This window comes from Sus scrofa, chromosome 14, assembly GCF_054392235.1.
Source record: "Sus scrofa isolate SSC_HxYL_T2T_F1_AM1 chromosome 14, Sscrofa_HxYL_maternal_Yorkshire_Landrace_v2.0, whole genome shotgun sequence".
Classification (NCBI taxonomy): Eukaryota; Metazoa; Chordata; class Mammalia; order Artiodactyla; family Suidae; genus Sus; species Sus scrofa.
In genome coordinates this window covers 112,578,948-112,605,081 of record NC_139396.1, presented here as the reverse complement: position 1 = coordinate 112,605,081, position 26,134 = coordinate 112,578,948, and the positions used below count along the sequence as shown (strand labels likewise).

The 26,134-nt window shown below is 35.7% G+C and overlaps 1 protein-coding gene across 3 annotated transcripts in view; it reads left to right on the top strand.

Moving 5' to 3' along the window:
• PARG (poly(ADP-ribose) glycohydrolase) overlaps positions 1 to 26,134 on the top strand; it is a 142,532-nt gene that overhangs the window by 93,764 nt on the left and 22,634 nt on the right. For all 3 annotated transcript variants that reach the window (XM_005671222.4, XM_005671221.4, XM_013983451.3), the window contains exons 13-15: positions 473 to 620; positions 19,311 to 19,389; positions 20,977 to 21,085. In XM_005671222.4, coding sequence (XP_005671279.3) covers positions 473 to 620; positions 19,311 to 19,389; positions 20,977 to 21,085 — 336 coding nt within the window. The remainder of the gene's footprint in view (positions 1 to 472; positions 621 to 19,310; positions 19,390 to 20,976; positions 21,086 to 26,134) is intronic.

The window sequence follows — 26,134 nt, the reverse complement described above, 5'->3', positions numbered from 1 at the left end:
ACGCAGCTCGGATCCCACGTTGCTGTGGCTCTGGCGTAGGCTGGTGGCTACAGCTCCGATTGGACCCCTAGCCTGGGAACCTCCATATGCCATGGGAGCGGACCTAGAAAAGGCAAAAAGAAAAGAAAAAAAAAAAAAAAGATAAAACCTCCCTTGATTTGTGGCCCTTCGAACACAAATAAGATTTATAACAGGAGTCCATATGATTACATTGAGGCTTTTTTCTAAAAGTTCTATTTTTCAGATTCCTTCTAAGGTTTTGGAATCCAAAGAAATACTCAGAGATGTTAGTTAGCTGAAGTGAAGTAGAAAGGTTGCAACCATAATTTATCCTCCTTGAGAAGATGACTAATTTGGAGATTGATTTATATGGAAAAGGCAAGGAAGAGTAGAGTTTAGAGGGAGAGCACTTCTTTATCATATATGTAGGTATTTTAAATCATCGTTTAACCCGTCAAATTTTCTCAAATAGGTGGATTTTGCAAACCGTTTTGTTGGAGGTGGTGTAACCAGTGCAGGACTTGTGCAAGAAGAAATCCGCTTTTTAATCAACCCTGAGTTGATTGTTTCACGACTCTTCACTGAGGTGCTGGATCACAATGAATGTCTTATCATCACAGGTTAGTTTGGGAAGTCTGGACAATAGGGTAGTGTTGCCCATCCGTAACTATCTATCCACGAAGACTAGAGGCCACCCACATAATACTTTTCTCTACCACTGGCGTTAGTCCCAATATTTTTATTCACTAATTTATACTTTTTTTAAAGATATTTGTTTTGTTGTTGTTATTATTTTTTGCCACACCTGTGGCATGTGGAAGATCCCAGGTCAGGGATCAAACCAGTGTGACAGCAGTGACAATGCTGAATCCTTAAACTGGTGAGCCACCAGGGAACGCCTGTTTTTTTTTAAATTGTTAGTTTTATTTTCCTAATTTTGAGTAAGATATTTGATCCCCACTTTTTCTTTTTTGGTATCTTTATCTGAAGAACAAGGGTAAAAATGACTAATTTACTCTCCAGTTGAAATTTAATGACATAGTACCTTTAAAAAGTAGTAATATGTCTGAGTATTTATCCTATTATTATTCCTCCATTATATTTCCAAAGTGATCTGTTGTATTTCATTATGAACACACTATGTACATATAAAAAATACAGATACAGTGTTTAAAAGAGTCAGTTACAACAGTGAGCTTTATAGAAGGGAAATAAATCAGTAACCTGTGTTTATTCCAATTTCTAATCCTAAGAGAAAAAGTGTGACTATCTTAATGCCTCTCCTTGATTTAAGTTAATATGGGAGGAGGAGAGAGGGAAACATTGTCAAATTTATACTTCAGGTGTATTATCAAATTTACAGTTTTTTTTTAAGTTTCTTTAAATCGTGATATCACTATGTCATAGTATTTTCTTGTGTATAAGCTACAAAACAGTTAATGATTAACTCATAACTCTTGGGAAACTCTTAGCCACTGTAGGCAAATTAAGCCTTTTATTTGGGTACTTAGAACATTCCCACATAAAAGTGTAATTAGCCATCAAGTACTGATGCTTTTTTCTTTCTACAAAAGAGAATTTCTTGATTCCTCTTTGAATCTTTTGCCACTTGAGCTTAGTAGAAGAGAGTAAACATTCAACTGGGTTGGAGAACTTGGTTGATTGTTACTCTCAAAGATTACAGTGGGTCAGAAACTATCTCCTATTAGTTATATCAAATGTATAACTCAACTAATCTGTCTTGAAAGAGGTACTTGACAGAACTAAGACTCTGAGGTTTAGTCTTGAAGACACACTTTTTGCTTCAGAAATGTTTGTAGACAACCTTCAGGAGAGAATCTAAATGTTTTCCCTTATGTTTTGATTTCAGGATTCCTTCTGTGTCTTTCAGCCATTTGATTATGATGTGTATAGGTGTGCATCTCTTTGACTTTATCCTATTTGGGTTCTTTGGGCATCTTGAATGTTTAGATAAATACGGTAAATTTTAGGCCATTATTTCTTCATGTGTTCCTTCTGTTCCTTTGTCTTCTTTCTGTCTGGGACTCAGGTTATGCATATGTTGGTGCATCTGCTGATGTCTCATTGGTTTCTGAAGCTCTGTTCATTCTTCATCCTTCATTCTTATCTGTTTCTTAGACTTGATAATTTCAATTGACTTATCTTCAAGTTGACTTATTCTTTTTTCTGCTTGATCTCATTTGATTTTTGATCTCTCCAGTGAAATTTTTATTTCAGTTATACTTTTAAACTCCAGAATTTTTATTTGATTCCTTTAAAAAATAATTTCTTTCTCTTTATTGAGATTCTCTGTTCATGAGGCATTATTCTCATGCTTTCATTTAGTTCCGTAGACATAATTTCCTTTAGTTTTTTGAACATGTTAAAACAGCTGATTTAAAGTCTTTGTTTAGGAGTTCCAGTTGTAGCTCAATGGTAACAAACCTGACTGGTATCCAAGAAGTTGTGGGCCTCACTCAATGGATTAAGGATCCAGCATTGCCATAAGCTGTGGTATAGGCTGCAGACGTGGCTTGGATCCTGTGTTGTTGTGGCTGTGGCATAGGTCAGCAGCTGTAGCTCTCATTCAACCCCTAGTCTGGGAATTTCCATACACTGCAGGTGCGGCCCTAAAAAGCAAAAAACAAAACAAAATAGAAACAAATAAAATCTTTGTTTAGAAAATTCAACATCTAGGCTGCTCGGGAACAGTTACTAATGGGTACCTTTTTCATTTGAGTATGGGCCCTATTTTCTCATTTCTTTGCATGTCTAAATTTTTGTTGAAAATTGGACATTTTTAATGTGGCAGCTCTTGTTGTCAGATTTTCTCCTTTCCCCATAGTTTGTTTTTGTTGCTTTTTGTTGTTGTTTGTTTAGTGATTTTCCTAATCTAATTCTGTAAAGTCTATGTTCCTTTTCATTTGTGGTCACTAAAGTTTGCTGGATTAGATTACTGGTCAGCTGATGATTGGACAGAGATTTCCTTGTCACTCAGTCTTTGCCAAAAGGCTCTGTGTGCATGCTGGGGCTCACCTTCAACACTCCACCAGGCAGTTGACCCTTCCTGCTTGCATAGTGCCTCAAGATCAGAGAAAGGGGCGAGTTTAGTACTTTCTCAGGTCTTTCTTGAGCCTGTGTACAGTCTTGAGCATGTGTATAGACCTCTAGGTTCCTGGGGATACTTGCAACTTAAGGACTTCTTATTCTTCAGCTTTTTCTTTTAAATCTTTTGGTTAGCCTATTTATTCCAACTGTAGTCTATTGCCACACTGTTTAAAAATTGAGTGTAACTGCTTTCAACAAACACCCCTGGGAATTAGGACACTGGACAAAGTCCATGTCCAAATAAAGACAGCCTTGTAAGTGAGGTCTTTCAGAAAATGACCAGACAGGTCAAATGATGACAGTTCTCTGAGAATCAGCCTTTGAAAGAGATTCAGACCTCTTCTGCCTCCTCTAGTGGTTACTAGGCTGCTGATTTTCACTGTGATTACAGGCTGTTGGTTTTTAAGGCTACTGTGGAGCTTGGGAAAGTGGAATAGGAGTAGAGCAAGTTAAAACACCACACAGCTCACTGGTTTGTTTTTTGTTTTGCTTTTTGCCCATATTCAGCCAATTTTTCTTTAACATCCCTAAGACTGCTGCAAGCCTTTGGTTAATTCCCGCAGTTCAGAAAAAGATGATTGTCACAAATTTTGCCAGTGTTCTCATTATTTTTATCCAGCAGAGAATTATCTGAGGTTTTTACTCCATTGTTTTTCAGATGTGCCCTTATCTTTTATAAGCACTTGTGGGTAAAACGGCTTTCAGAAAGTTATTTCCCACCTTCTATGTAAATATATATGATATTTATATTAGACATATTAATAAGATATATGTGATATATCTTAGGTATATTTATAAGATGTAAGATATTTCTTATAATGTCCTTGTGATTCTGCCATTTTGGTAAGATAAGGCAAAAATAAAAAATTTTGATTGTCTGAGTTTATGTAAGAAGTTAGTATGGAACTTCAGCAAAGAAATTTCTTCTCTATAGATATTTGAAGTTCTGAAGTACTTCATCCAGAATTCTGAGGTTGTGATCCAAACTGTACTGAAACAGAAAGAGAAAATCATTTTACCAATTCACATATTGGAAATGTATCTATATTTGTTGTTTATTATGTATGCAGTTAGGAAGGATACAATTAGAAGTTACTGGGGGAGAAAACAGTGTAAGGAATTATAGAGCAAAAATTAAACTGTCACTGTTGGACAAATGAATACTTTGAATATTGTTTTAGAGTGCTGAGGGTCTGGAATGTGACTGTCTTCAGAATTTGGGTGTATTGAATAATACTTTGGAAGATTTTTAATTTTTAACATTTAAGCTAGATTTGAACTGAAGACCAGAACAAAATATCCCATCATTTTTTAAAGATGAATTTACATCCTTTAAATTTAAAAGTTGGTAGGATGCTAGCCATTTTATACTCAAAGCTGATTTGTTTCATTTGCTTCATCTCTGTTATACTACAGAAGTACTCTCTTGTCATCTCCCTTTAATGTTTCTGTAAATAAAGATGTAGTTTTCCTGGGAGAAAGGAAACATTAGATTTTTTTTTTCTTTTTTAAGGCTAGTTTGTCCCCAATCTAAAAAAACATCATCACTCTGGAGTTATTTCTGGTCTCTAGCTTACCTGCAGCCATTGTAAAATAGATGGAAAATTGCAGATCCATGACTCACCTTCACATCTGTAATTACCTCAGGCTAAGGACACCCGTGGTGACTTTTAACTCAGCATTTTCCCCCCATATCCACTTAACTCTATTATAGTGCCTCCTAATTAATATCTGTGATGTGATGTTCCCTTAATGGAAATGGCCATTTCATCATCTATTTGATGTTGGATTTCTGCCATCTCCCTTCTTAGGAGACTCTTAAGTATGCACTGCAATCTATCTACTTGATCAATTCCATTCCTGAATGATTCATCCAGGCTCAGTGAGCTAATGGCTGTGACTCTGCTGCCTGAATCTGTAGAAGAGTTTGAGAAATTGGAAATAAATTAAATTTGTCATCATTGTGGGGCATCTGGTTGGTATCAGACTTTTAAATGAATATGAAACAGGTCATACAAACAGGCAAATACTTTTATCCAGACAGTGTTATCCCTCTGTTTATTGCAATCCTCCCTGTAGCAGTCATGAATTAAGATCTTTCAGTAAATATAAATAGAGGGAAAGAATCAAAACTCCAGCCTTCCTCTTTTTTTCCCCTCTCTCATGTTCCTCTACAACATCCAGTAAATAGCTTCAGTACCAAAAGGTGTTACTATGGCTCTGAGAGGTTGTTTTGTTGTTTCTGTGTGGTAAGAACACAGAGCAGATGGCTAGACATGAAACTTTGCAGAATCTTGGTACATGTAATATAAAACCTGCCCACTGGTGACTCAAATCATCCCACGTACCATAGAGCCTTATATCTTTTGTGATTGTCAGCAAAACTGATAGAAAGGATAAAAGTGGACACCACTGCTTATATTACCGGTAATTTTTATATAGTGATAACACTAGAAGTGCCCATCACTACAAAAACCGCTTAGTGCTAATAACTAAATGATACTAGTTCATTGGAAAAGTTCCAAATTCATTTGGAGTTTGGCTCCTCTTAGTTTTTGTTCATCATGGAAATAAAAGGCAAGATTGTTCTTTCTGCTGCATAATCACCAAATCACCACTGTTTTAATGATTCTAAGAAAAGCGTGGTAGATAATTTTTGTAAATCTTTCCCGACACAACCCACTAGTAAAGTAGAATTTTTTTTATCTCCAAATATAAGCTTTCATTACTACTAAAAGAAAATAAGAATTTTTCATACTACTAAATCTAAGAACTCATAAAATTATAATGAACTCTTAAAAATTTTTAATATGTTCCCTATAGTTAAAAAATTTTTTTAATTTATTTTTCTTTTTCACTGCTGTACCTGCAGCATATGAAAGTTCCCAGGCTGAAGGTCAAATCAGAGGTGCAGCTATAGACCTACTCCCCAGCCGCATCAGCGCTGGATCTGAGCTGCATCTGCCATTTACCCAGCAACTTGTGGCAATGCCAGATCCTTAACCTGCTGAGTAAGACCAGGGATCAAACCCATATCCTCATGGACACTACGTTGGGTTCTTAACCCACTGAGCCACAATGGGAACTCTGGGTTCCTTATAGTTTTTGACGTGAATGAGAGTTTGTCTTTGATTATGAAGTCTTAAGGCTATCCCTAGAGAACACTATCACAAAGTTCTTTGTCTCCTGTCTCTTCTTTGTTGTTATCATTGTCTACCGTTGTTTTTTCATAAAAGTTTATGAATAAATTTGAATTTAAAACAAGCTAAGGGCATTTTTTTGAGAACAAACAATGTAATTTTAAAAGATGTTTATTTAGGAAACTTTGGATTTTCTTTAGAACAAAAGCATTTGTATGTACATTTTTCATTTCCCTGAAGAAGATAAATCTAATCTTGTTTCTCTTAGAAAACTAACCATCCTAACTTGAAACTGTGATATGATCATTGATATTTTATATTTTTAATCACTTTTCAAAAGATAGATTTTTCAAAAAATAAAACAGTTTTCATAGTTGAGATCAGAGTAAGCAGTATTATTATTTTAATAAATGGGAAAAATGAGGATTATCTACTACAAGGCAAAAAACCAAAGAACAAAATTGTTCCTGGCTGTCTTTATTCCCACTCGGGCCAGTATACCAGGTTTCTCTCATGTATTTTTGGTTTCTCTACCCCCATATAAAGTTAAGTCTGATGGTAAAAATACTAACTGCTTTATGGTTTTGAGTGTTTTTAAATTCATTTTATTTGGATTTCCAGGTAATTCTTTGAGGTAAACAATAAAAGAATTATTGACAAGCTTAAATTTTAAATGTTGAAATGAAGTCCAGTGAGATTTGGTTACTTCAAGATTCACTTTTGATTCCTTGTGTCACTAAACTTCAGTGTGGTGCTCTTTTTATTCTGCCACACTCTCTTTATAAATACATTTTTTAATATATATTGATTACATAACACCTTAAGATTAAGTATTCCTGGACTCATTATTTAAACCTCCCTTTATACAGTGTTCTTCTGGTTTTGCTTGTTAATTGTGTTTGTGCAGCAAGTACTTAATTGCTTCTATATTCTGTATTCTTGCATTATAGGATGCTAATATAGACACATTAAAGATTTTTAATCCCTGCCTTTAAGAATCTGTCACTTGAGTGAAGGAGTCAGATTACATTTTTTAACAGCTTTATTGAGATATAATTGACATATAATAAACTTACATATTTAAAGTATACAATTAGGTAAGTTTTGACATAAGGCTATACACATGAAACTATCTTTTTTTGCCTATGTTTTAATTATGTTTGTTTTCTTGAGTTTCAAAAGTGCTTTGTGTATTGTGGAGAAAAGTCTTTTATCAGCTATATAAAGTATATCTTTTCATTATGTTAACCGTGACTGTTGAAGAACAGAAGTTTCTAATTATGGTTTTGTTTTTTTCTATTTTGATTACTGTAGCTTTAAAATAATTCTTGAAATCAGGCAGTGTGAGCCCCCTGACTTGTTCTTCTGCAGAGCTGTTTTGGTGAATTTTAGAATCAATCTGTCAGTATCTACGAAAAAGCTTGCTAGAATTTTAATTAAGACTTATTTGAATTTATAGATCAATTTGGGAAGAATTAACATCTTAACACTATTTAGTTTTTGACACATGAAATGAAATATCTTCAGGTTTATTTAGGTCCTATTTAATTTCTCCCAGTGATATTATATATTTTTTCTTATATTTTTAAAAAAATTTCTCAGGAGTTCCCGTCGTGGCGCAGTGGTTAACGAATCTGACTAGGAACCATGAGGCTGTGGGTTCGATCTCTGGCCTTGCTCAGTGGGTTAACGATCTGGCCTTGCCGTGAGCTGTAGTGTAGGTCGCAGACGCGGCTCAGATCCTGCGTTGCTGTGGCTCTGGTGTAGGCTGGTGGCTACGGCTCCGATTGGACCCCTAGCCTGGGAACCTCCATATGCCGTGGGAGCGGCACAAGAAATAGCAAAAAGACAAAAAAAAAAAAAAAAAATTCTCAGATTTATGTCTAAGTATTTCATGTTTTTGTTATTGTAAACTTTTTTTTTTTTTTTTTTGTCTTTTTGCCTTTTCTAGGGCTGCCCCCATGGCATGTGGAGGTTCCCAGGCTAGGGGTCCAATCGGAGCCGTAGCCGCCGGCCTACGCCAGAGCCACAGCAACGCAGGATCTGAGCCGCGTCTGTGACCCACACTACAGCTCAGGACAATGCCAGATCCTTAACCCACTGAGCAAGGCCAGAGATCAAACCCGCAACCTCATGGTCCCTAGTCAGATTCCTTAACCACTGCGCCACAACGGGAACTCCGTCAATGTATTTTTTTAAATTTCAGGTTTTGATTGTTCATTGATAGTGTGGAAATATATTTGATTTGCAGATTATAGTTTAATATATTACATGCTCTACTGATGCTTTGTGCAGAATATTGCTGAACACAGAGAAGGAGCCACCAACTCTACTTACAGTGTCAAGGAAGGCTGGCATGAAAAATGACATTAATTTTGTAGTTAATTTTGGAATTCCCGTCATGGTGCAGCGGAAATGAATCTGACTAGGAACCATGAGGTTGTGGGTTCAATCCCTGTCCTCGCTCAGTGGGTTAAGGATTCGGCGTTGCTGTGAGCTGTGGTGTGGGTTCCAGACACAGCTCGAATCTGGTGTTGCTATGGCTCTGGCGTAGACCGGAAGCAACAGCTCCGATTAGAACTCTAGCCTGGGAACCTCTATGCCGCAGGTGCGGCCCTAAAAAGACACACACACACACACACAAAATTGTAGTTAATTTATTGATTTGTAGCTGAGTATTTTACCCAAAGTTCTAGATGAATTGGTGGAAATTAATTAAAGTATAAATTATCTTAAGTTTTTGAAAAATTATTTTTAAGAAGCAGTGCACTGAGAAATAGACTAGAAACTCTAGTATTGTAATTAATCTGTAATTATATATTTTACAAACCTCGAAACTAAATGTAACTCCACATTTCTGCTGTATTTAGTACCTGACACTACTTTAAGGAAGGATTTTCCCTTCTTCCTCATTTATATGTATTTGTTAATATTTTCATAGACACATGAATTATTTTATTCAATGGTTTAATCTATTACTGTCCATCCAACATTTTTTTTGACGCTAAATTGTCCCGCATTTGGTCAGTGGAACCCCTTCAAATTAGCTACTGTGTCCCTTTGATATTTACCTTCTTTCACTAATGTCCTTCCTTCTTTTTTTGGCTGAAAAGATGTTCTAGGCTCATCTTGTATATTCCCTACCCCTGCTCTGGAATCCACCTATTTTTCAAGGAGCCTTGGATTTTAGTTAAAGTAGTTTTTATTTATTTTTTATTTTTTTATTTTTTTGTCTTTTTTTTTGCCATATCTTGGGCCACTCCTGCGGCATATGGAGATTCCCAGCCTAGGGGTCCAATCGGAGCTGTAGCCGCCAGAGCCACAGCAACGCTGGATCCGAGCCGCGTCTGCAACCTACACCACAGCTCACGGCAACGCCGGATCATTAACCCACTGAGCAAGGCCAGGGATCGAACCCGCAACCTCATGGTTCCTAGTCGGATTCGCCAACCACTGCACCACGACGGGAACTCCTAAAGTAGTTTTTAGAAATCAAGAGTGGAATACTTGGTGTGCTTATTGCTATTGAGGGTGTCTCAAGTGTCTTATCAGTCATCTGTATGTCTTCTTTGGAAAAATGTCTGTTCAAATCCTCTGCCCACTCTTAAGTTGTTTTGTTTGTATTTTTGATGCTGAGTCATATGAGTTCTTTGAATAATAACCCTTTGTTGGATATATTATTTGCAAATATCTTTTCTTATTCACTGTTTCCTTTTGTTGATGGTTTCCTTTACAGTAACAAAGCATTTTGGTTTATTTTTGTTTTTATTTCTCTTGTCTGAATAGACAGATATAAAAAAATATTACTAAGACTGATGTCAAAGAGCATACTGCCTATGTTTTCTTTTAGAATTTTCATGGTTTCAAGTCTTAGGTTTAGGTCTTTAATCCATTTTGAATTTATTTTTGTAAGCGTTGTGCGAAAGTGGTCTAGTTTAATGCCTTTTCCCCATTGTATGCTCTTTGTCATAGATTAATAGACCATATAAATTTATTTCTGAGCTCTCTATTCTCTTTCATTGATCTGCATGTCTTTTTTTTGTATCTGTACCATACTATCTTATAGATTGTAGCATTATAATATAATATGAAATCAAGGAGCATGATTCATCCAGCTTTGTCCTTCTTTCTCAAATTGCTTTGGCTATTCAGGGTCCCTTCTGTCTCCATACAAATTTTAGAGTTATTTCTTCTAGTTCTGTGAAAAATGCCTTCAATATTTTATTTTTTATTTTTTTATTTTTTGGTCTTTTTTTTTTTTTTTTTTTGCAATTTCTAGGGCTGCTCTCGCAGCATATGGAGGTTCCCAAGCTAGGTGTCGAATTGGATCCATAGCCACCGGCTTACACCAGAGCCACAGCAATGCGGGATCTGAGCCACGTCTGCAACCTACACCACAGCTCACAGTAATGCCGAATCCTTAACCCTGAGCAAGGCCAGGGACCGAACCCACAACCTCATGGTTCCTAGTCGGATTCGTTAACCACTGTGCCACGACGGGAACTCCTGCCTTTGGTATTTTAATAGCAATCACATTGAATCTGTGGTTTGCCTTGGATAGTATGGCCATTTTAATATATTAATTCTTGCAATCCTTGAGCACGATTTATCTTTCCATGTTTCTGTTGTCTTGAATTTCTTTCATTAGTGACTTAGAATTATCCTAGTACAAGCTTTTACCCTTTTGGTTATATTTATTCCTGGGTATTTTATTCTTTTTGAGGCAGTTGTAAATGGATTGTTTCTTGAGTTTCTCTTTCTGATAGTTTGTTATTAGTGTATAGAAACACAATAGATTTCTATATATTGATTTTGTATTCTGAAACTTTACTAAATTCATTTATTCTAATTTTTTTTTGGTGGAGGGTTTAGGATTTTCTATATATAGTATTATATCATCTGTGTACAGTGACAGTTTTACTTCTTCCTTTCCAATTTGGATTTCCTTTCTTTTCTTTTTCTTGACTGACTGCTGTGGCTAGGACTGATTATATTATGTTGAATAGAAGTAATGAGTGAGCATTCTTGTGTTGTTCCTGATCTTAGAGGAAATACTTTTATCTTTTTGACATTGACTATGATGGTGACTATGGGTTTCTCATATATAGCCTTTATTATGTTGAGGTGTGTTCCCTCTATGCTCTCTTTGTTGAGAGTTTTTGTCAAATGGATGTTGAATTTTGTGAAAAGCTAAATCTATTGAGATGATCATACTGTTTTTATTCAATTAGTTAGATGTTTTGTCATTTGGATTGATTTTCCTTGCATCCCTGGAATAAATCCCACTTGATTGTGTATGATCCTTTTGATGTCAAATTTGTTTTGCTAATATATTTTGTTGAGGATTTTTAAATCAATGTTCATTAGTGATATTTGCCTGTAATCAATCTTTCTTTCTTTCTTTCTCTCTTTCTTTCTTTCTTTCTTTCTTTCTTTCTTTCTTTCTTTCTTTCTTTCTTTCTTTCTTTCTTTCTTTCTTTCTTTCTTCTTTCTTCTGGTGGTATCTTTGTCTAGTTTTGGTATCAAGGTGATACTGGCCATAAAGAGTAAGTTCAGAAATGTTTCTTCCTTTTCAAATTTTTGGAATATTTTGAGAAGGATAGGTGTTAACTCTTCCTTAAATGTTTTACAGAGTCATCTGTGAAGTCATCTGATCTTGGACTGTTTTTATTAGGAGGTTTTTTAAATTACAGGTTCAATTTCATTATGGCAATATGTTTGTTCATATTTTCTGAGAATTCATCTATTTCTTCTATATTGTCCTTTTTATTGGCATATAATTGTTCATAGTAATCTCAAAATCCTTGGCATTTTTGTAGAGGTGACTGTAACTTCTCTTTCATTTTTGATTTTATCAAGTTGGGCCCTCTATCAGTTTTTTCCTTCATTACTCTGGCTAAAGGTTTATCAGTGTTTATCTTTTCAAAAAAGCTGCTTTTAGCTTTGTGATATTTTCTGTTGTTTTTTAGTCTCTATTTCATTTATTTCCCCTTTTATTTTTATTATTTCCTTACTTCTACTAATTTTGGAATTTGTTTATTCTTTTTCTAGTTCCTTTAGGTATAAGGTCAGATTGTTTATTTGAGATTTTTCTTGTTTCCCGAGGTAGGCTTATATCACTATAAACTTTCCTCTTAGAAATGCTTTTGCTGTGTCCCACGGATTTTGGATTGGGTGTTTCCATTTCGTTGGTCTCCAGGTATTTTTTTATTTCCTCTTTGATTTCTTTAGTTACCCACTCATCTTTTAGTAGCATGTTGTTTAGGCTCCATGTGTTTATGTTTTCTGCAGTTTTTTTCCTTGTAGTTGATTTCTAGTTTCATACTCTTTTCTTCAGAAAAGCTGCTTGATACTATTTCAGTCATCTTAAATTTTTTGAGGCTTGTTTTGTAGCCCAACATATGATCTATCTGGGAGAATATCCTATGTCTCTTGAAAACAATATGTATTCTCTTGCTTTTGGGTGAATTGTTCTGTACATATCTTTTTTTTTTTTTTTTTTTTGCTTTTTAAGGCTGCACCCACAGCACATGGAGGTTCCCAGGCTAGCGGTCCAATTGGAGCTATAGCTGTCAGCTACACCACAGCCACAGAAATGCAGGATCCAAGCTGCATCTCCACCCTACACCACAGCTCATGGCAATGCCAGATCCTCAACCCACTGAGCAAGGCCAGGGATTGAACCATCAACCCCATGGTTCCTAGTCAGATTCATTTCTGCTGTACCACAGTGGGTACTCCTGTTCTGTATATATCTATTAATTTAATATAGTGTTTTGTTTAAGGCAATGCTTTTTTATTGATTTTCTGTCTGGATGATCTGTTCATCGATGTAAGTAGGGTGTTAAAGTCCCCTACTCTTATTATATTACTATCAGTTTCTACCTTTATGTTTGTTAATATTCTTTATGTATTTAGGTGCACCTATGGTAGTTGCATGTGCATTTATACTTGTTTTATCTTCTTACTAGGTTCATTCCTTTATCATTATATGATGTCCCTCTATTGTTACAGTTTTCATTTTAAAATTTATTTTGTCTGATATGAATATCACTAACCCAGCTTTCTTTTCATTACCATTTGTGTGGAATGCTTTTGGCATCCCCTGACTTTCAGTCTGTGTATATTTTTAGATCTTAAGTGATCCTATAGTCAGCATTTATGTGGGTCTTATTTTTGTATCCATTCAGCCACTCTGTCTTTGGAATATAACACTAATTCACTTACATTTAACTATTGACAGGTATGTACTTATTTTCATTTTGTTAATTGTTTCCTGGTGGTTCTTATAGCTTTTTGGTTTTTTTTCTTCTTTTGACCTATTCTCTTCTGATTTGATGATTCTCTTTACTGTTATGCATATATTCCTTCATCATCAATTGACTTTAAATAATGAAGATTATCCTAGATAATCTGGATGGGTCTGATTCAGTTCATTGAAAGATCTTACAGGCAGAGTTAAGGCTTCCCTGAAAAAGAAGAAAAAAATTCCTTCTGTGAATCTAGCCTCAGCCTCTGTCCTTTGGACTTACTTAGTCAGCCTCCACACCTTCACAAGCTAAATCCTTGCAATAAATCCCTCTCTATATATCTCTTCCTGGCTCTGTTTCTCTTACTGAATATGACAAATACAGTACTCTTATGAATAAAGCTGCCATGTGCATTCTTGTATGCAGTTTTGGGGATATGCATTTTCAACTTCTGTTGGGTAAATACCTAGAAGTGGAATTTCTGTGTCAAAGGGTAGATGTAGATTTAATTTTATAAGAAATTGCCAAACTGTTTTCCAAAATTGTGCATTTTATGTGCTACCAGCAATATATAAGAATTCTACTTGTTGTATATACTCGTTAACACTTAGTATTGTCATTCTTCCTTTTTTTTTTTTTTTTTTTTTTTTGTCTTTTTAGGGCTGTACCTGCAGCATATGGAAATTTCCAGGCTAGGGGTTGAATTGGAGCTGCAGCTTCCAGCCTACACCACAGCCACAGCAATGCCAGATCCAAGCTGCATCTGTGACCTACACCACAGCTCACAGCAACGCTGGATCCTTAACCCACTGAAGGAGGCCAGAGATCAAACCCACATCCTCATGGGTACTATTCTGGTTCATTACCACTGAGCCACAATGGGGACTCCCAGTATTGTCATTCTTTTTGATTTTAGCCATTCTTTTGATATATAGTGGTATCTCAGATTTTCATTTGCATTTCTGGGATGACTAGTGATGTTGACAAGTATTTCATGTACTTTATCTTCGGTTGTTTAATGTTCCCTATGAAACTTATGTTCAAGGCATTTGCCCACTTATCTAAATTTGTTTATATTTTTATTGTTAACTCGTAAAGGAAGTCTTCAAATATTCTGAACATAAATCTTCATTTAGATACAGTCATCTCTTTGTATCCATGGGGGAATTGTTCTGGGAGTTCCCCTTGGATACCAAAATTCACAGTTACTCAAGTCCCTTATAGTGGGCCCTTTAAATCTGCAAGTTCCGTATTTATGGATAATATATGTTTCCACCCATGATTGGTTGAGTCCATGTATGTGGAACTCTTTGGATATGACTATTTTTTTCTGAATATTTCTTGCACATTTTCCTGAAGTTGCTTTAATATTGATCTGTTATTTTTAAAAGTTTATTAAGTATATTGCTTTCTTTATTATGTCTAAGAAATCTTTACCTGCACCCACTGTCATAAAGCCATACTTCTTTATTTCCTTCTGTAAGTCTAGTAGTTTTAGGTTTTATGAGTATGTCTGTGGTCTAAAATAATTTTTATTTGTTGTATGAAGTTTACATGGTTTTTTTTATATATCAGTATCTACTTGTTCCACAACATTTATTGGATGGACTACCCTTCCCCAGTGGACAATTTTACTAGTACCTTTGTTGAAAGACAATTGGCTATTCAAAGTGTGGATTTACCTAGGAATTCTGTTTAGACCCATTGATTGTAGTCTTTCCTTAGACTACAACCAAGTAAATTTTTAAAATTTTATTTATTTATTTATTTGCTTTTTTAGGGCCACACCCGTGGCATATGGAGGTTCCCAGGCTAGGGGTCCAATTGGAGCTATAGCTGCCAGCCTATGCCCCAGCAACATGCGATTTGAGCTGCGTCTGTGACCTACACCACAGTTCATGGCAACACCAGATCCTTAACCCACTGAGTGAGGCCAGGGATCGAACCCACAATCTCATGTTCCTAGTCAAATTCGTTTCCTCTTCTCCACAATGGGAACTCCACCAAGTAAATTTTTTTAACTCGATGTATTTTATTATATTTATAATTGTGCAGCCATCATCACAACCCAATTTTACAGCATTTCCATCCCAAACACCCCAGCCCATCCCCCACCCCAACCTGTCTCCTTTGGTGACCACAAGTTTTTCAAAGTCTGTGAGTCAGTTTCTCTTCTGCAAAGCGGTTCATTGTATCCTTTTTTTAGATTCCACATACAAGTAATAGTATATGACATTTGTGTTTCACAGTCTGACTTCACTCAGCATGATAATCTAGATCCATCCATGTTGTTGCAAATGCCATTATTTTATTCCTTTATATGGCTGAGTAATACTGCATTATATATATGTACCATATCTTCTTTATCCATTCCTCTGTTAATGGACATTTAGATTGCCTCCATGTCTTAGCTATTATATATAGTGATGCAGTGAACACTGGGGTACATGTACATGATTTTCTCTGGATAGATGCCCAGGAGTGAGATTGCTGGGGATCGTAGGGTAATTCTATTTTATGTCTTTTGAGGAATCTCCATACTGTTTTCCATAGTGGTTGTACCAATTTACATTCCCACCAATAATGTAAGAGGGTTCGCTTTTCTCCACACCCTCTCTAGCACTTATTGTTTGTAGACTTTTTGATGTTGGCCATTCTGGCTGGTGTAAGGCGGTACCCCAAATCAGAGTTTTGATTTGCATTTCTCTAATAATTAGTGATGTTGAACATCTTTTCATGTGTTTTGTGTGTGTGTGTGTGTGTGTGTTTTATGGTTGCATTCATGGCACATGGAAGTTTCCAGGCTAGGGGTTGAATCAGAGCTACAGGTGCTAGCCTGCACCACAGTGACAGCAATGTGGGATCTGAGGTGTGTCTGCAACCTACACCACAGCTTATAGGAACACCGGATCCTTAACCCAGTAAGCGAGGCCAGGGATTGAACCCACATCTTCATGGATACTAGTTGGATTTGTTACTGCTGAGCCACAATGGGAACTCCTTGTATGTCTTCTTTGGAGAATTGTCTTTTTAGGTCTTCTGCCCATTTTTGATGAGGTTGCTTGTTTTTTTGGTATTGAGCTGCAGGAGTTTATGCATTTTGGAAAGTAATCCCTTGTCAGTTACTTTATTTGCAAATGCTTTCTCCCTTTTAAGTTTGATTAGGTCCTATTCGTTTATTTTTGTTTTTATTGTCATTCCTCATGGAAGTGGATCTAAGAAGATAATTGCTGTGGCTTATGTCAGAGAGTGTTCTGTCTGTGTTTTCCTCTGAGAGTTTTATAGTATCTGGTCTTCTATTTAGGTCTTTTATCCATTTTGAGTTTATAGTTGTGTAGTGTTAGGGAGTGTTCTAATTTCATTCTTTTCCAAGTAGCTGCCCAGTTTTGCAGCATCACTTATTGAAGGGACTGTCTTTTCTCCTTTCTGTTTTCTTGCCTCCTTTGTCATAGATTAGTTAACTGTGGGTGTGTGGGTTATATTCTGGGCTTTCTGTCCTGTTCCACTACTCGATATTTCTGTTTTTGTGCCAGTACTGTACTGTTTCGATGACCATAGCTTTGTGGTATAGTCTGAAGTCAGGGAGCCTGATTCCTTCAGCTCCATTTTTCTTTCTTAGGATGGCTTTGGCTATTCTGGGTCTTTTATGCTTCCAAACAAACTTTAAAATAATTGTTAACTTTCTTTTCTTCCTTCCTTCCTACCTCCCTCCCCCCCCCCCTTCTTTCTCTCTTTCTTTCTTTCTTATTCCTTAGGGTTTGTTAAATAATCACGATATCTGCTCTCAGGGACTGCTTTACTTTCTTCATGAGTTATTTCTTTTGTCTCATTGCAGTGGCTAGGACCTTCACTACAGTGTTGAATAGAAGTGATGAGCATGGTAGTCCTGGTCTTCTTTCTCGTCTTGGGTGGAATGTCTTCACTGCTGTGCATGAAGTTAGTTTAAGTTTTTGTGTAGTGATTCTTAATCAGATTGAGGAAGTTTCTTTTCATTCTGTTTTGCTGAGTTTTTATTGGGTGATGGTTATTGATTTTATCTTTTCTGCAACTTTTTTATGTGGAGATCTTTAATCTGTCAGTTTGATCAGTTTCATTAATTGATTTTTCAAATGTTAAATCAAAACAAAAGCATAATTTTTATGTCTTTCTGATGAATTAACCCTTTTATCATTATGAAGTGTTCCTCTTTATCTTTCATATAATACTCCAACTTGAATTCTGTTTTGTAGTATTAATATAACTGCTCCCACTTTCTTATGATTATTGTTTTCATATTTGTTTCTTTTAATTTTTAGGTTACTCTTTCTTTCCTTACTTTTTGTCGCAACCCAGACTGTTGGTTCTGTGGAATTTTTCAAGATCTGAATTTTGCTGATTACATCTTCTCGGTGGCATTTAACATGTTCCTCTGTTCCCTCTCTATAAACTTGATTAGTTAAATATAGAGGCCATAGTGATCTTGACTAGAACATTTATTGTTCTTCATGTACAAAAGCTTTAGAGTTGTTTAAGCAAACATGCAAGAAGTTAACCTGATCCCAAGATGAAATTAATTTGATTTTAGATAAAGAACTTACACAGTTTATATGTAGCATGATTTGATATTATCTTTTTATTAAATATGTTCTCTACTTTTATAAATTTATATTTTCTAAGTGCTGTGTATTCTATAGTCCTTTCCCCCTGAATATTGAGTGTTTGTCATAAATATTTTCAGTATTGGACCTTTATTGTATGAGTAATCATTTATTAACAAATAGTAGTTCAACTACCTGAAAGAGTTAGTCTGCTTGTATTTTATTTACTGGCAAAAGTAGGGCAGTTGTACAGCCAAGCCTTGAACAACATGAGGGTCAGGGGTGTCCATGTTCCGTGCAGTTGAGAATCATATAACTTATAGTTGGCCTTATGAATATGCATTTCCTTCATATATGGGGTCTGCATCTGTGGATTCAACCACCTGTGGATTGTGTAGTACTGTAATATTTACTATTGAAAAAAATCTGTAGTGTAAGGGAATCCATTCAATTTAAACTTAACCATGTGGTTCAAGAGTCAACTGTGTGTACTAAAAATATCATTGTTCATAGTTCTCAATGTTGTCTTCTTTTTTTATATGTATCTGAAATGTCTTATCTTGCTCAAGGTTTTTAGCTTTTAATTTTACTGTTTTGTTGATTCTTATACAATCAAGTAATTATTGAGTTGACCCTAGGAATTGGAATACGCTATATTTATTTATATAGTAAAATACTTTTGACATCATCCCTTTTGATATGTCCAGGTCCCATGAAATAGAAATCTGTGTTATGTGCCAAGCTTGGTACATGTTCTCATCAGATGAACATTAATTGTGCTTTTTTCCCTCCCAGGCTTCTCATGCATAACATCCTGGTTTCATAAAAGCCCTTTGAAGTACCTTACCTGTTGATAGGCAAATCCTAGATTTAATTTTAATGATATTTTTCTTAGGAAGTGTTTTATGTAAAATATCTTTTCTCAACAATACAAACTAAATGATACCATTAAATTACTGACATTGAAGACAGTGAACTTTTATAAAATAGTCTTTATGTGCTCCTCATGGAAAAAAATGAATATGATAGAGTGTATTTTATTTTCTGTGTTAATTGGGACATTCATTCGCTGTATGATAAACAGTGGCTCTTGGAGGCATCATTTATTTCTTTATGGGAACTAATATGTCATTCAGGCCAGGGGTGTTTTGTTTGTTTATTATCGAAGGCTCTTTGGAAGGTAGTTTTTCAGAAATCTTTTCTGAAAAATAATAGTGGCAGATTATTTATTTCAGGTACTGAACAGTACAGCGAATACACAGGCTATGCTGAAACATATCGTTGGGCCCGGAGCCATGAAGATAGGAGTGAAAGGTGAGTTCATTTCCGACTATAGTATCACATGGCCAAAAGCTAAGGAATGTGGGCTTGACCCTGGTTCACTCTTTTTCCCATCTCTTCTTTTTTTTTTTTTTTTTAACTAGCGTAGTTGATTTGCAATATTGTGCCAGTTTCTGCTGTACAGCAGAGTGACTTAGTCATACATGTAATACATGTTAGAAATTTGTTAGAAATTTAATTTTTTAAAAAAATTCAGTAGTACAAGTTCATTAGGAATTAAAACAGTATTACTGTCTCCTTATACCAAAGGGGAGAACAGAGAAAGAGATGCCAAATGGCTAAACTAAGAACAAGAAAGGCACAGTGCTCTGTGGGTATTTCAGTTGCTAATTGTAACCAGTCAGTGGAAGTTAATTTCTGAGGCCATTCTTATTTAGAATAGATTCTAATCAGAGTTTAAAGCCTTTGAACAGCTTATTTAGTTACCTTTAACTTCTATGAGATTAAGTAGGGGAGGCCTCTGTTGGGATCGTTTGTCTAATGCCTCAAAACAGTTGACAGCAGAACCTATGGTGAACTTTGCTGCTACTATCTCCTGTTTCTTACTGATATGTATTTTTATGCTTTTACAATTTTGCTTTCGCATCAAATTAGTTTACCAGAGATAAATTTTACAGAAAATGTGTGTTTGTGTGTGGTGTGTGTGTGTGTGTGTGTTAATGCAAAAGAGCCATTGTAACCGAAATAATCGGCTATTGCCCATGTAGCCGTACAACTTATTTTTTGTAATATCTCAAGTCCAGGTCCTTAGTCTCTTTCTTTGTTTTGGTTAAAATGTGTGGTTGCAATAGTTATCTATGTGGATGTTTAATTTCTGATACTTAAACAGGGTAACATGAAAGCTTCTATTGCTATTCTTTAGTGTGAAAACTTGACTGGCATATCAATATATGCACATTTATAAAGAGGTGAAATATTTGGAATTTCATATTTCTAAAAAATCACCATCTTATCCAGGCCTTCCTCTTTCCATCGGCAAAGTGTTATTGTTTGCTTCGCTCTCTCTTTTTAAAAATAGCTTTGCACAATCAGCAATTGAGCACAGTAGGTAGAATTTTGTACTGAATTATTTCCCCTGCCTTTTTCTTTTCTTTTCTTTCTTTTTTTTTTTTAAACAGAACTTGATTTCTTGGGATTAGTACTTGGACAATATATGGCGATATTATAAACTCACTGACTTAGAGCAGGTCTTTCAAAACAAAGGAGGAATGAGCTCTTGTCAAGATACAAATGCTGTGTTGTCAGAATTAGAAGAAAACAAAGAACTAAATTCCTTTTGCACCCCCACCCCAAAATCTATTAGCCTCAGAGACTCACTGTAAATGATGTATCTGTTTATAATACCTTCTATTTATTGTGTCTAAATAATTTTTCATTTTACTGTTTAATGCCTGGCAGCCTTGAAATCTTAAAATAAAATGGTGTTTTCTGCCCTCCTGATTTTCTGAGCTCACTAGCCACTGGTTTGTTTGTTTGTTTTTAATATTTTAACCCTGTGAGGGTTTTATTTTGTGAGTGCTTCTCCCTGTTCTTCATCTTCCCCTCTTTGTCCTGCCCCAGGGACGATTGGCAGCGACGAGGCACTGAAATTGTTGCCATTGACGCCCTTCACTTCAGACGCTACCTCGACCAGTTCGTGCCTGAGAAAATCAGACGCGAGCTTAACAAGGCCAGTAACCTTATTTCTTACTTCATCTGGCAGCTATCATCTATTTACTGCCATTTTATTAATGCTGAAATTAATGCTTTCTGGTAATTCTTGCTGTGTCAGTATGTCTGCCCACAGCTCTCCTGATTTAATGGGTCTGTCAGCTTGTACAGGATGTACTTTCCATTTTGCAATTGTTTGATTACTGATGCCAGATAGACTGTTGCTTGATATTAAGCCCTACACATGCATTTATCTCATCAAGTACTTTTAGCTGCTTTGGAACACTATCATCGTACAACCATATATAAATGAATGAATCCTGCAGGTTTTTTTCAGACCTACCCAGTGACATTTTCTCTACAAGGTATGCTGTTAGGATTAAAAGAGATAAGTCATAAATGTCTAATGAGTATTTTTCTATTACAGGTAAGATTCACATGTAAATTATTTTAATTGGTAATTTGACGTATTTATCATAGCATCTGTGGTTTTCTGTGCTGCTTAGTTTTGTCTCCAATAATCATTTTCTTTTTTTCTTTTTATTGTATTGCAGGAATATTAAAATGAGCCAGACCTATTGTTAGTTCAAATTTTTACTACTGTTAACCATGATAAATAAACTCATTCAACAGAATGCTGATTCTATCTATTCTCTAGACAGAGAAGGCCTCACCAAAATAGTTGACATTTTCTTTAGTTCCTCAAATTACTTTCACAGCTGAGAAGATTGACCCAATTCTAAAAAGCATTGTTTAATTCCTATGAGTAGGATTTGATTTTGAAATTCTTTATTAAGATAATGAGTTGTGTAGTTTTGCATGGTTTACGTAGGGATTGCATATACCAATCCCTACGTAAAGTTGTTAATGACATCAGGCTGGGGGCACCATTGTAAGAGGGTTGAGAGTGCCTTGGGTTGGCATGCGTGGCATTCAGCATATCATCCTCACATCTTCTCCCTGCCTCTTACCACAGGAATGGCCTCTCTGTGGTGCTCTGTTTATCCCAGCTCAACCACCTTCCCTTTTCATATTGTTAGTAAAAGAGCCAAATGATCCAGGAAGGCTTTTACTACACTTAAAACTTGGTAGATATTTTGAATATAATTACACTTATTATCTTACATCATAATGTACTTGAGAATCTAATTTACTGTTGAACATTTATATAAATATGATTTATATATAATTTATTAGGTTATTTTAATGTTCTCAAAGGAATCTCATAAAGTTTGAAGAGCAAATGCACGATTTTCCAAAGTTGAATTTATATGTTTTACATTTAAAAAAAAATAATTCCTCAGAAAAGCTATCCAAAAAGATTGTTCTTTAATATATCAGCAGTTATAATCTCTCTCTTTTATCTGACTTATGATACCTAGGAATGTCTTTTATTATGTTAGGTACCTTTTAAATGCGAACCTGCTTTCACTATTCTAAGCTCTTGCCTTAAAACACTTGTCTCCTTGGAGTTCCCGTAGTAGCTCAGTGGTTAACGAATCCGACTAGGAACCATGAGGTTGCGGGTTCGATCCCTGGCCTTGCTCAGTGGGTTAAGAATCTGGTGTTGCCCTGAGCTGTGGTGTAGGTTGCAGACACGCCTCGGATCCTGCTTTGCTGTGGCTCTGGCATAAGCCAGTGGCTACAGCTCCGACTGGACCCCTAGCCTGGGTACCTCCATATCCCGCAGGAGCGGCCCAAGAAATAGCAAAAAGACAAAAAGACAAAAAAAAAAAAACCACTTGTCTCCAAGCACTGGTGTTTTTATTATATAGCATATCAAATAGAATAAGAAGATTTGTCTTTAGCTTTTCCTCAGATGTTATTTATTAAACACATGTACATGAATCTGTTACATGGTCTTTGATACTAGAAGACATTTATATAAACAGTAGGTGTAGGTCTCTCCCCCACCCCACCCACCACTCACTATTCATATGTTGAAGCCCTAACCCCAGTAGGTCAGAATGTATAGAAATGTGATTAAGTTAAAATGATGCCAGGGAGGGCCCTAATCCAATCTAAAAATATCCTTATAAGAGAGGAGATTAGGGCATTCCAAAAAATACCAGGGGTGCATGTCCACAAAATAAAGATCATGTGAGGGCATAGCATGAAAGTGACCATCTGCAAACCAAGAAGAGAGGTCTCAGAAGAAACCAAACATGCTGACACCTTGATCTTGAACTTAAAGTGAGAAAATTAATGTCTGTTGTTTAAGTCACTCGGTCTGTGGTATTTTGTTATAGCAGAGAAGTATATGAAAAGTTTGGAGGGAAGTATATGAAAAGTTTGGAGAAGTGTATGAAAAGGAAATGTATTTAATCATTATCATACATTAACACATTTAAAAGTACCCTTTATTTAAAATGGATAACATCTGTATTCACACAGATACTTTCTTGAAGGAGCTAAATCATTCACTTTTAGAAATTATCTACAAATATGATCTTTAAGAAAGATAATCCTGGACATAAATAAATGTTTTCTTTTTTAATTCCGCATGACTAATTGATGTTCTCTACATTTACTTGTATAGCACTAACCTTCAGTTTCCCATCCTCAAAGACATCAGAAATTTTAAAGATGTGAAGCCTTGGCATATGTTAATAGGTTAAGTTAGTTGTAAGTATTACTAACACTGAAAAACATTTATTTATACAGTGTAGAATCCTTATGGGACACACTTTATAGGAAAAAAAGGCACTTTTTTTTTTTTTTTGGCTACACTCATGGCATGCAGAAGTTCCTGGGCCTGCGCTCAAACGCGAGTCACAGCAGTGACAACACCAAATCCTTAACCACTAGGCCACCAGAGAACATCTTAAGTAAACTGGCAACAGAAGTTTTATTTCATTCAAGTCAGTCAGTGCCCAGCACACTGCCTTGCTTATGGGAACTTGGTAAAAATAGTTATTAAATGAATTAGTCAATGATTAAATAAACTTCTTATATATTACTAATGCAGTTTTTAACATAAACTTTTTAGATATAAACACATTATCTCAAGTCACTAAAAATGTCACAAATTGATGGATATTTCCTAAATGTTCTTCAGGTGCCAAATAAAACCCAGTAAGTCCAGTGTCAATTCAAGTGCAGAACAGATGACACCATATGAAGCAGATGGATGGATTTTTAATGTATAGTAATCCACTTCTCTGTTTTTAACCTGCCATAATTTCTGTCAGTATGCAATCAAGTCTAGTTTGTATTTCATTAAAGATTCTTTTCAGTCAAATGCAAGTAGTTTTTTTTTTTTTTTTTTAAGGCTGCATTTGCAGCATATGGAAGGCTAGGGGTCAAATCAGAGCTGTAGCTGCCAGCCACAGCAATGTAGGATCTGAGTCACATCTGCAACCTACACCACAGCCCACAGCAATGCTGGATCCTTAGCCCACTGAGCAAGGCCACGGATTCAACCCACATCCTCATGGATACTAGTTGGGTTAGTAACCTGCTGAGCCAAAACAGGAACTCCAGAAATTTTTAAAAATTATACAAATGACAAGAGTAAGAGTAATTGCTGGTGTTAAATATTTCCTATTTATGCTAGGCAATCTACCTATCACTTTAAATGTGATGTCTGATTTAATCCTAACCAGCTAGGGAGGTGTAGATATGATATTTATCTCTAATTTAGGAACAGCGAACTGAGCCTCAGGATGTTGAATACTTGCCCCAGGTCACATAGGCAGTGACAAAACCAGGACTTGAATCCAGGCTCCCCTGCCTTCAAATTTACTTTTTAAAAGTGTAACTCTTTACACATATGTTTATATATTTATAGAGATTACTATACGTAGATCTATCTTTCTAGACTTCTCACCTGTTTAATTCTTAAATTATTAAGACTCTTCCCTGCATTTGGTTTACACATCATCTCCTATAAGGAAATATGCCTGTGTAACCTCTCCTCTTCCAGGTATAATCCTGTACTTTGTGCAGACTGCTAGTCTTTTTCTGTTTGATGTACTTTTTCAAAGAAATTTTTAGGATTTTCTTCCCAAACTATTCATTGAATTCCTATGAGACATGGAAAATGTTCCTTCCATCAACACATGGGCTGACATTGAAAAAAAAACACCTAGTTCAGGGCCTGGCACATGGGGTGGCATATGATAAATGCTGTTTCATTCACTACTATATTCCAAAACATTTGCTCTTCTAATTCTTTCATTGAAAAAGAAAAAAAGCAGTAAATGAGCTTGGAGAGAACAGTACATTAAATGTTCTACATCTCTCTGTGTTTTGTAAACTTAGGTTTAAAGCAGAAGTCTACGTTAAATCACTTTAGAGATGGCTTGTACAGTGCTACTTTTTTTGTATGCCAGAGAGAAAGTAACCAGGAATAGAAAAACTCAATTTTTCCAAATGAAGTGATAGAGCAGTTTTCACCATCAGAATTGAGTATGGATCTCTGAACTCTAGGGGGCTGTTTCCTACTTTCAGGCATTACTCATGAGATAATAATTGAAAAAACAATCCCACAATGTACTTTATTACCTCCAGAAACAGTGGGGTGCATCCAGCCTTCACCTATCCCAATGGACCCACATGACCTGTAAGTAGAGTTGTTTTTTGTAAGGAAGAATCAGTCTCCTTTTATCTAACTGATACTGTGACGCAATGTTTAATCCTGTGAGAGATCAGCTGGGTGACATTCTAGAGGAGAATTATCTTTGAGTTGGAAAGATTTACGACTCCAGCTTGCAAAAGTGGCAGAAAGCTTAGCAAGGGGAGAAGGAAATCATCTGTGAAAGTTGTATTTGGCCATGTTAGATTCATTCAGGTAAGATTAAATACTGAATATATTTCACGGAGTCTTCCAGATGAGAAATTTAACAAAGCGAAGAGACCACCCAGGCAGGAAATCGCCAACATTTACCTTTTAAAAATTGATTTATTTTGTTGTTGTTATCACTAAATTTGGAAGGGAGTTGTTATTAAGTCAGAGCTTGATTAACAAAACCAGTATTTGCTGCTGATACTTCAAAGATGTTCAACTGATCATTTATAGTCTTTTCTTGAAGTGTCACTTTACTTTTTAAGAATATTACTTCAAAAT